Source organism: Solanum lycopersicum, chromosome 5 (genome assembly GCF_036512215.1).
Source record: "Solanum lycopersicum chromosome 5, SLM_r2.1".
Taxonomy (NCBI): Eukaryota; Viridiplantae; Streptophyta; class Magnoliopsida; order Solanales; family Solanaceae; genus Solanum; species Solanum lycopersicum.
This window is the reverse complement of record NC_090804.1, coordinates 65,597,876-65,607,990: the sequence shown is the minus strand read 5'-3', so window position 1 is coordinate 65,607,990 and position 10,115 is coordinate 65,597,876. Positions and strand designations below refer to the sequence as shown.

Sequence of the window (10,115 nt, the reverse complement as noted above, 5' to 3'; positions counted from 1 at the left end):
AATGATTCATGAATTCACTCAGAGAAAAGTAAGAGGAACCAACTGTAAAATTATGCCACCCTTTGAAAGTGGTCGATGTAATATGAATTCATGAAATTTGATGAATAGTAATTGAAATGGCACTCATTCATGTAAAATGCAACAAAATATATACTTGTTAATATATGATTTTACACAAACAAACAAAAAAATTAACAGTACAAAAGAAGAAGAAAGATCTTTAGAACAATCGAAATAGACTTTGAATTTTCTTTCTTGAAACAGAAAAAGACTATTTCTAGTGAAGTAGAACTGACCACGAAAATGGTAATGAATAATAGAGTTATTATAGCTTGAAGAACCAAATGTTACTTACTCTAAGCATAATTTATTTTTTATTTTTTTAAAAAAAACAAACTATTTTACCCTCTTAGCAAATTTAAGTGACACATTTATTTTTGATCCCAAAGAGAATGTCAATCTTTTTAAAGAGTAGAAATTATTTTAACTATACATACAAAGTTTATCCAATTTATTTATTTTTAATCCCAAATAGAATGTCAATTTTTTTCTATAGATAGAAACAATTTTACTGTACATATAGAACTTGATTGAATTCGTATAGAAATCGAGGCTATGTGTGTGAGTGTGGAAATGGGGTGTTTTAGAGGACGGGGAAGAGACAATTTAATCAAAATACCGTTTACTAATCTTATTTTACCTATTTCCACTAAAAAAATCATTTAATTTCTTATTTTTACTGCGTTTATTTTTCTTTAAAAAAATAAAAAATTTATTTACCATTTTTTTTTAAGTATCGTAACCTGAAATAAAATGGTAGACAATCAACTCATGCATATTCCTCAATTCTTTATATTAATTGAGTCCCTCTATATGAAATCTATTATTTAGAGAAATCAATATAGTTTTTTGAATTATTTTTAAGTTGATTGTCAACTTATCACAACTTTCTTCTTCAGATAGGTTTGGGGTGGCTACACTTGGTAAAAATTTCATAGTCAAATTTAGAACTTAAAGTACAATTGGTCAATTGTAATATGAATACACTAACTTATTCATCTCTTGTAATATGAATCAATTAATTGTTTATAGGAAAAAGCAGTGAATATTTATTTGAAACGAATCATATATATGTGTGTGTGTTTTTGATCAATGTATACAAAATATAAATGTGCACTTAACAAAAAAAAATTATGATAATGGTTTCAAGTACATTCAATCAAAAACTACACAAATAGTTTCTATCATTTTTTAGTATCATATTGTAGATTTCCACCTCGATGTTATCTATCTTTTTATTATCTCTTTTTTTGTTGTTGAAATTCTATTAATCACAAAGATAAAGAGGATGAACAGTAATCCATCACGGGTCATGACTAAAGGTTTGTGATAGATGAATATAATCCATCATTAATTATAGGGAAAACTATATATAATAACAAATTATTAATTCAAACTAAATGTCATAATCGCTGTTTGATTTAATTGTACCTCATAGCAAATTGTGTTATTTCACCTTTTTCCCTGTAGGTGAATCCCGCTCACCACTCTCCGCAGTCTCTCTCTCGCTTTTATACAAACACAAATGTATCAAATGTGTTTGTGTTCGTATAAAGAGAGAGAAAATTGTATATATATACGTATATTTTCGTTCACTTCTCTCTCCTCTCCCAGGTCTTGTGAAATTAGGTCTTAGGCCTAACTCACACCCCAAAAGCTAACTCAAAGGGGGAGGATTGTCTAAGCCTTGTAGAGAGTCCACCCATCTCATTAATCACCGATGTGGGACTTTTGTCATTTTTAACACCCTACCTCACTCCCAGTGCTTACATCTGGTGCGTGGGCAATTTTAATTTTGGGGACCCCAACATCGGGTGAGACGGGCCCTACTCTGATACCATGTGAAATTAGGTCTTAGGCCTAACTCACACCCCAAAAGCTAGCTCAAAGGGAGGAGGATTGCCTAAGCCTTATAAGGAGTCCACTCATCTCATTAATCAACGATGTGAGACTTTTTGTCATTCTTTAACAGATCTCGCTCGCCACTCTCCCAGATTTCACAGTCTCTCCCTCGCCATAAATTGCATTTTTATTTGTATAGAGTCAGAGAAAAATTGTATATACATATGCAAATAAATATATCTTCGCCCTATACACCTATAATTATATAATACAAATATTTTCCTGTCCAGTTCTCTTTCGCCTTTATCTCTCTCTCTTTATACAAACACATGTTATACAACTGAGTTTTTGTATATGTATATCGAAACAGATTATATAACTATTTTCTTTTGTATATGTACAGCGAATTATACAACAATTTTTTTTTGTATATGTATAGTGAAATATACAAATACAATATAAATATATTGATTTAGTTAAGCTAAGTGAAATTATTAACCTTAATAATACCAATACATCATATGATATTGATTTATCAATTAAACGAAAATTATCAACCTTAATGAATGAAGGATATAACTGTAATTCTATCTAGAAAATCAATATTTCTTGAATTACTTTGGATGAGAGGTGAACATGTTTTGAGTTTTATGTAGTTTTTACTGACTTATTCCTTGTCTTTGTTTCTATCTCGTCGTATCACAATTGGATTTGAAACAATCCCCTTGTTATATAACCCAAGACTATGTATAACTAGCCAATTAAGAAGTCTCGAAAAAGTTGGCCCAATTGGTTTAAGCCCAACTTATCATATCCAAACCGGAGTATACAGACGCACACAAACACAATTCGTCTTCTATATACAAAATTCATTCATCCCAGTTTTGTTCGAAAATCTTCAATGGATTCCCAATCACATCCAGTTCAAGAACCATCACAAACCCTAAATTCGTATCAAAGTTCTTCAGATTTGTACTGTCAAAACCCTTCACAAACCCTAGGTCAAGATCCCCCACCAGGTGTTTGTGATAATTCAGCTCAAAACAAAATGTCAGATTTGAATTCGAATCAGCCATTGTTGTCGGGTAATGGGTTGATTAGCAGTCATAGCGGTGGTGCCGAGTCAGGTGGTGAAGAAGAAACTTCCAGTAGAAGAAGGAGGAGAAGCCGATGGGACCCACCCCCGACTGATTCGAGCAATGATGGCACTGGAGCTGGACGGAAGAGGAAATCGAGGTGGGCAGATGATGAGCCCAAGCCAGTGATTCAGTTACCTGATTTCATGAAGGATTTCGCTGGAGGTATTGAATTTGACCCTGAAGTACAAGCTCTTAACAGTAGATTACTTGAAATTAGTAGGAAACTGCAATCTGGTATGCCTTTAGATGATAGACCTGAAGGAGCTCGATCCCCTTCGCCTGAACCTATATATGATAATATGGGTGTACGTATAAATACCAGGGAGTATCGTGCTCGAGAAAAACTAAATAGAGAAAGACAAGAGATTATATCACAGATAATAAAGAAAAATCCAGCTTTTAAGCCACCAGCAGATTATAGGCCTCCTAAGCTTCATAAAAAGCTTTACATTCCAATGAAGGAGTACCCCGGTTATAATTTTATCGGCCTTATAATTGGACCCAGAGGGAATACTCAGAAGAGAATGGAAAAGGAGACTGGAGCAAAGATTGTAATTCGAGGGAAAGGGTCCATTAAAGAAGGGAGGTTCCAACAGAAAGGGAATTTGAAACATGATCCCTCAGAGAATGAGGATTTACATGTCCTAGTCGAAGCTGATACTCAGGAGTCACTTGAGGCTGCTGCAGCTATGTTGGAGAAGCTTTTGCAGCCTGTCGATGAAGTACTTAATGAGCATAAGAGGCAGCAGCTCAAGGAACTTGCTGCGTTGAATGGAACAATTAGAGATGAAGAGTTTTGTAGGCTTTGTGGTGAACCAGGTCATAGGCAATATGCTTGTCCTTCTCGCACCACCACATTTAAAAGTGATGTGCTTTGCAAAATATGTGGTGATGGAGGACATCCCACTATAGATTGTCCAGTGAAAAATACTACTGGAAAGAAAATGGATGATGAGTATCAGAACTTCTTGGCGGAATTGGGAGGGACAGTTCCTGAATCATCACTTAAGCAGAATGCAGCAACTCTTGCTCTTGGTCCCGGAAGCACAGGCAGTAATCCTCCTTGGGCCAGCAGTAATAGTGCAAGTGGTGGTGGTACCACTTCACACCCTGGATTAGGGTCAAATATAATGAAGCCAAAAGAATTTGACGAGACAAACTTGTATATTGGTTATCTTCCTCCTACTCTAGATGACGATGGGTTGATCAATTTATTCTCTCCCTTTGGTACTATCGTAATGGCTAAAGTTATAAAGGATCGTCTCAGTGGTCTGAGTAAAGGTTATGGTTTTGTTAAGTATGCAGATGTTCAACAAGCTAATAGTGCTACTGTTGGCATGAATGGTCATTGTCTTGATGGGAGAACTATTGCTGTGAGAGTAGCCGGCAAACCCCCTCAGCCTGCTGTGCCTCCAAGCCCTCCTGCTCCAGCAATGCCCCCATATCCTGTTCCTAATCAGGCATCCGGAGTCTATCCGTCTCAGCAGTATGCAACGGGTGGTCCCATTGGTCCCCCGGGTGGCTATGCTGGGACTCCAGTTCCTTGGGGACCACCTGTGCCTCCACCATATGCCTCTTACCCGCCTCCTGTATCAACCATGTATCCTCCTCCTCCAGGTCAATTTGTACCTCCATATGGTGCACAGTATCCTCCACCAATGCCAACACCATCTTCCGGTGTCCCTACTCAGACAGTTTCTTCTGGCGAAAACCAGCAAAATTATACATCTTCTGGTGAGACACAACAAAGTTATCCTCCCGGAGTGCAATCTCATAATAGTGCTCCTGTTCAATCGCTTCCCAGTTATGCCTTTGCCAATTCCGTCGCTGCAATGCCACCCCATACCCAATCTGCATATCCAACATCTTCATATAGTTATCCTTCTTATTATGGCATGGCACCACCACCTCCTCTTCCTCCAACTGCAACACAGTCCAGTATAGATCATTCACAGAGTATTAGCAATGTTCCTTGGGCCTCAAATCCACCAGAACCTGCATCTCCACCTCCACCATCTGCAGACAAACCTCCATATGGTACAGATGCAAAGTATGAAAAGTTCATGTCGGAGATCAAATGATGATGCAGGTAACTTGTATTTGCTTGTAGTACATGGTATGGAAATGTTACAGTTGTAACCTTTTGTTTTGGTGTACAATCTTGGTTTGCACTTTTCATGCCTTATGTATACACTCATACTCACACTGTCACAGTCGCACTTACCCTAGGACATCTAGCGATCTTATGATACCTCACTGTTTTCCACCTTTAGTCCCCACCCGCACACACTCTCTTCTCTTTTGAGGGATGGGGTACTTATATATTAGGCATACTCATAGGCGCTTTCTGTATCTATCCTTTTTAGCATCTTTTTTGACCATTTCTTAACTTATTCTTCCACTTCCACTAACATCCCCGAGAAAGAAAAAAGGGTTGGCGAGGAGGAACTAACAAATTTGTCAACCATTTTCATTTGTTTTCTACTTCTACCTGGACAAGTATCTATGTCTAGAATTTGGTCCTTGCTTTCCACTTGTTGGAATTTGACTTCTTTAGAGATTTCTTTTTCCTCTAGTTTGAAAAAGCTTTTTTTCAATTTGGTCTTAACGTTTCTCCTTGTTGCCATGTTTTGACAGGCTGATTTGTTGGAGCACTTCACATGATTTCTTACCTCTTGCCATGTCTTACTTCTTTAACCATGCTGTACTATTATGATATTTGCAGAGAGATGAGGAGTTGAGTCAATTCCTCATGTGTTGGAGCAGCTAATTAGGTGCCATATGGATATTAATAATGCCGAACATTTGTCTTTTGTCATAGCTGCCTAGCATATGATTTCAAACTTATTGAATTATGCTGTTGGATTTTCTTGACGACTGATCACTAACAGTTTGTGTTGTGTTTTTTTCCTCGACTGACATTCACTACTTATCGATTTCTGTTTTCTTTGCTACACTAGTTTTCTCTCTTAGTTTTTAACACTAATATAACTATGAGATAACATTCAGACAGCAGCCTGATGCTTGCCTTTGCTATTTCTCTCCAGAAGGTGCATCTTCAAGATGTGAAGGTCCTCAGGGTATGTGACTTGATAGTATGACTATTACGTTCACATGTCTCCGGATTATTTCTTTGTTATTTGATTCTGATGATGTCTTGTGACAGGAAAAGATTCTTGTAGTGCAATGGGCAATCCTGTTTTGGGCTGAGTGTTGAGAAATTTTCTTATCCTCATATATACTTGTATTAAATTTAACCTTGTCGGCTTTACGTGGTTATTCTTTAGAACTAGGTTTCAGCACCAAGAGAGGTAATTCAGCTCATCAAAACTAGGTAAGAAGAAAAGCCTAGGGAGTAAGAAGAGAGAATATTAAATGCTTACTGTTTGATATGAAGATACCTCTGTCATATTTTTGAGACTTTTTTGTCTTTACCGTTCTAAAAATTAAAGCATATATGCCTTTCACTAAAGGGTCTTTATTGAAGTTGAGATTCTTAAAAATGGTGGTTTTGGGGGATTTTCCTTATTAATATGAACATAATCAAACTCGGGATTTTTCGGAAGTAATTTTTCTTTGTATTGTGCAAGAATAGCAGATGATGAATGCATATTCAATATGTCAACATATAGGTAAAGATTTATTAGGAAGTTTCATTATTTGATTAAGTTGACAATGACAAGGTCAGTGATATGAACAGATGAATAACTTTTTATTTTCTTAAAGAAATTTCTTGCTCAAGTATCATAATGTACAAGATGTGATTTATACAAATTTTGTTAACTTCTTATTTGTGTGTAACAAAGTGGAGAAAAGGAATAAGGAGAACCTACACAGATGGGGCGTGTTGAAAATATAAAAAATTGTTATACGGAGTAGGTCAGGAGAGTTGAGTATGCTATAATGCATATTACAAAGCTATTCATTACTTCATAAACTAACGAAATATTGGAGATAATATTTTAGATGATCACTCGATTTAGACGTGTGGACAATGAAAGTATTTGTATCGCAAAATTTGCTGCAACGTACAAATCTATTTTATTATAGGTGAATGAAGAAGGATTTTAAAAAGGGGAAATAATTCATTTTCATATAGTCGAAAATATTGAAGATTTCAAACATTGGAAAATGTTTTTTTGAGGTTAAATAGAAAATTGCTTTAACTATATCAACAACGACTCCGTGGCCCAATGGATAAGGCGCTGGTCTACGAAACCAGAGATTCTGGGTTCGATCCCCAGCGGAGTCGCATATCATTTTTGTTTTTGCCATTTCTCTCTATTTGCTATCGTAATTCGTAGCCATTATTATAATCGTTAGTCACAATCGTACCTACTATAAATCATCGTTATATATCCAATATCACCAATCAACGTCATAAACTATTACTATTACACATTACAATTATGACCCGTCAAGCTGTCACCATCAATCACTACTGTCAACCATCATCACTATTCTAGCTAAACATCACTAGCCAACATCCATCCTCAATCAACACCCTCATCAACCACCATTATCATCTCCAAACGCCATACAACTTGATAAAAATATTCAATTATATATTTAAAAACTTCTAAATAAAAACAAATTTTATACATTCAGATATTAAGAAAACACACGTATAAATAGTCTTTCCTCTTATATCGGATTCAAAAAATACATATATTACAAGAATGAGTAAGATTGAAATCACAAATCATAAATAAAAAAAAATATGGAAAGTCTAAAAATTCCAGAATTGGTTCCTTCTGCAGCTGAGGATTCTCAACAACTAAGAAAAGCTTTTGTAGGTCTCTCTCTTTTACCTTCAGATCTATAATTAATTAGTTACGAAATTTATCGTTAATAGTTCATACCTAACGTGATTTTTTTTTTATAATTTTATCTGTCGCTAATTCCTGTATATATTTTGTTTTGGTAGTGAATTGTATTATAATGGTTATGTAAATTATATTATGCATGAAGAAGCATGCATCCATTTGTGTTTTTTTTTTTAAAAAGTAATCATCCATCACTAGTTTAATTCTGATTTGATTTGCTATACAATTAGTAGTTGCATAACCATATAGATGGATCTAGGATTTGGACTTTATGAATTTGAGATCCTAGATGAACGTAACGACGACCTCAAATGCTTATACTTAACACATATTTCATTGATTTTTTTATACACAAATACAGAGTTTGGACCAAAGTTATGAAACGAATGAACTTTTGAAATTATGAGTTGCTTGATTTCATATTTGTTGAAGATTTAGTAATGTTATGCACACATAATATATGTGTATGCGCGTTCTGGCAAAAGTATTGGGTTCAGATGAACGTATTGATTCATGGCGCGACATTTGTTTGCCTCTGAGCTATGTTGATGAAACATTTGCAGGATGGGGAACAGATGAAGAGTGTATTATTCGGATCTTAGGTCATCGAAATGCAGCTCAACGAAAGCTAATCAGAGAAACTTACGAAGCAGCTTATGAAAAAGATCTTCTCCAGGACTTGGCAGGAGAAATATCAGGTGACTTTCAGGTTCGTTTCGTTTTCTCCTTATAAACCAAAAACTGATTACTAATGTTTTGGTTCTTGACATGATTCGCAGAGTCACATTGGTCTAAGGGTGGTCAGTTGAATCCCCTACTCGTACATTCCAATTTATGTGTTATATTCTTTCTGCAACGGACTAAAATAGAAAGTGTGTCACGTAGACTGGAACAGAGGGAGTAGTATTGTGGTAGATATGACATTGTTTTTAGCACTTTTTTTTGAATCCACTCATCTACAATCCTGCATTGATATTGCAATCAAACTGGCGTTGCAGCGTGTAGTGCATTTGTGGACTATGGCTCCAGCTGAACGCGATGCATGTTTGGTTAACGAGGCTATCAAACATCTACCCGGTAGCAACTGCATTATCATGGAAATCGCGTGTGCTAGGTCTTCTGTTGATCTGTTTAAAGTGAGGCAGAACTACCAAGCTCGTTACAAGAAATCGCTTGAGGAAGATGTTGCTGATCACTCAACAGGGGATTTTCGTAAGGTACTTTCACATGTTGGTGTAATTTTCCTCCATTTCGTAAACTAATCCCCAAACAGCTTTTGGTTTCTCTTGTAACTGCGTTAAGATATGAAGGAGAAGAAGTGAATATGGACTTAGCAAGTGATGAAGCAAAGATACTACACGAGAAGATCTCTGATAAGGCTTATAGTGATGATGAGCTCATCAGAATTCTATCGATTCGGAGTAAAACACAGCTCAATGCAACATTTAATCAGTACAATGATAAATTTGGTAATGCAATCAACAAGGTAGAGTTCAAAACATCACTCCATTGTCAAATTCTCTTACTTTTAAGTCTTGTTAGTGTTTTTTTGTGGGAGGGGGGAGCCTTGGAGTAACAGTAAAGTTGTATCTGTGTGACCTCAGGAGTCACTAGTTCTAGTCGTAGAATCATGAGCCTTGTAAGGGTTACATCCATTGTCCAAAAGGGAGCCTTAAGTTGTTGCCATGTGGCCTCCACGAGAGCTATGGAAACAACCTCTTGCAGAAATGTAGGGTAAGGCAACGTACCATAGACCCTAGTGGTCCGACCCTTCCCAAGACCCTATGCATTACATTACAAGAGCTTATTGCACCGCGCTTCCCTTTTTCTGAATATTTGTATATATGAACTTTGTTTGATCAAGTCATTGGGCTTACACAGGATTTGAGAGCCAATCCTAAGGATCAATACTTGACCTTACTGAGATCAGCAATAAAGTGTTTGATGGAACCTGAGAAGTACTTTGAGAAAGTTCTTCGATTAGCAATGAAGGGGATTGGCACAGATGAAGAGTCTCTTACTAGAGTTGTTGCTACTCGAGCTGAAGTCGATATGGAACTCATCAAAGAGAAGTACTACAAGAGGAACAGTGTGACTCTGGAGAGTGCAATTTCTGATGACACTTCAGGAGACTATGGAAAAATGCTTTTAGCCTTAATTGGCCATGGAAATCTTTGAATTATGTTGTAGGATATCAGATGCGTTTCCTAAATTCTGCAGTTTTTATGTCCCATAAGAGTTAGCTTCT

At 36.3% G+C, this 10,115-nt stretch overlaps 2 protein-coding genes and 1 non-coding gene across 7 annotated transcripts; all 3 read left to right on the top strand.

The window, feature by feature from the left end:
* Positions 1 to 2,666: 2,666 nt before the first annotated feature.
* Positions 2,667 to 6,527, top strand: LOC101254207 (RNA-binding motif-containing protein). Of its 5 annotated transcripts, none has more exons than XR_003246995.2 (3): positions 2,668 to 5,130; positions 6,051 to 6,121; positions 6,208 to 6,527. XR_003246995.2 is itself a non-coding variant. In XM_004239939.3 (3 exons), the coding sequence occupies exon 1, from the start codon at positions 2,804 to 2,806 to the stop codon at positions 5,120 to 5,122; it is 2,319 nt and encodes a 772-aa protein (XP_004239987.2). In that variant the 5' UTR covers positions 2,668 to 2,803; the 3' UTR covers positions 5,123 to 5,130; positions 6,089 to 6,121; positions 6,208 to 6,527. The 5 variants fall into 5 exon arrangements, 4 of the variants coding, with proteins under 4 accessions (XP_010321460.2, XP_004239987.2, XP_025887028.2 ...); XM_004239939.3 differs by having other exon boundaries at positions 6,089 to 6,121; XM_010323158.3 differs by lacking the exons at positions 6,051 to 6,121; positions 6,208 to 6,527 and adding an exon at positions 5,679 to 5,995 and having other exon boundaries at positions 2,667 to 5,130.
* Positions 6,528 to 7,220: 693 nt separating this feature from the next.
* On the top strand, positions 7,221 to 7,293 carry TRNAR-ACG (transfer RNA arginine (anticodon ACG)). Its single transcript has one exon. It is a non-coding gene; the product is annotated as a tRNA-Arg (tRNA).
* A 468-nt stretch (positions 7,294 to 7,761) lies between these two features.
* Positions 7,762 to 10,045, top strand: p34 (annexin). Its single transcript, NM_001365453.1, has 5 exons — positions 7,762 to 7,837; positions 8,431 to 8,576; positions 8,866 to 9,084; positions 9,141 to 9,353; positions 9,749 to 10,045. Exons 1-5 carry the CDS (start codon positions 7,762 to 7,764, stop codon positions 10,043 to 10,045), a joined length of 951 nt encoding a protein of 316 aa, NP_001352382.1.
* The last annotated feature ends 70 nt before the right edge of the window (positions 10,046 to 10,115 follow it).

What these genes read in the sequence shown, in the direction of transcription:
- LOC101254207 (XM_004239939.3), top strand. Translation starts at nt 2,804, where the DNA reads ATGGATTCCCAATCACATCCAGTTCAAGAACCATCACAAACCCTAAAT.
- p34 (NM_001365453.1), top strand. Translation starts at nt 7,762, where the DNA reads ATGGAAAGTCTAAAAATTCCAGAATTGGTTCCTTCTGCAGCTGAGGAT. An exon ending in AAATATCAGGTGACTTTCAG is followed by an intron (nt 8,577 to 8,865) that starts GTTCGTTTCGTT and finishes CTGGCGTTGCAG; the next exon opens with CGTGTAGTGCATTTGTGGAC. An exon ending in TTGGTAATGCAATCAACAAG is followed by an intron (nt 9,354 to 9,748) that starts GTAGAGTTCAAA and finishes GGGCTTACACAG; the next exon opens with GATTTGAGAGCCAATCCTAA.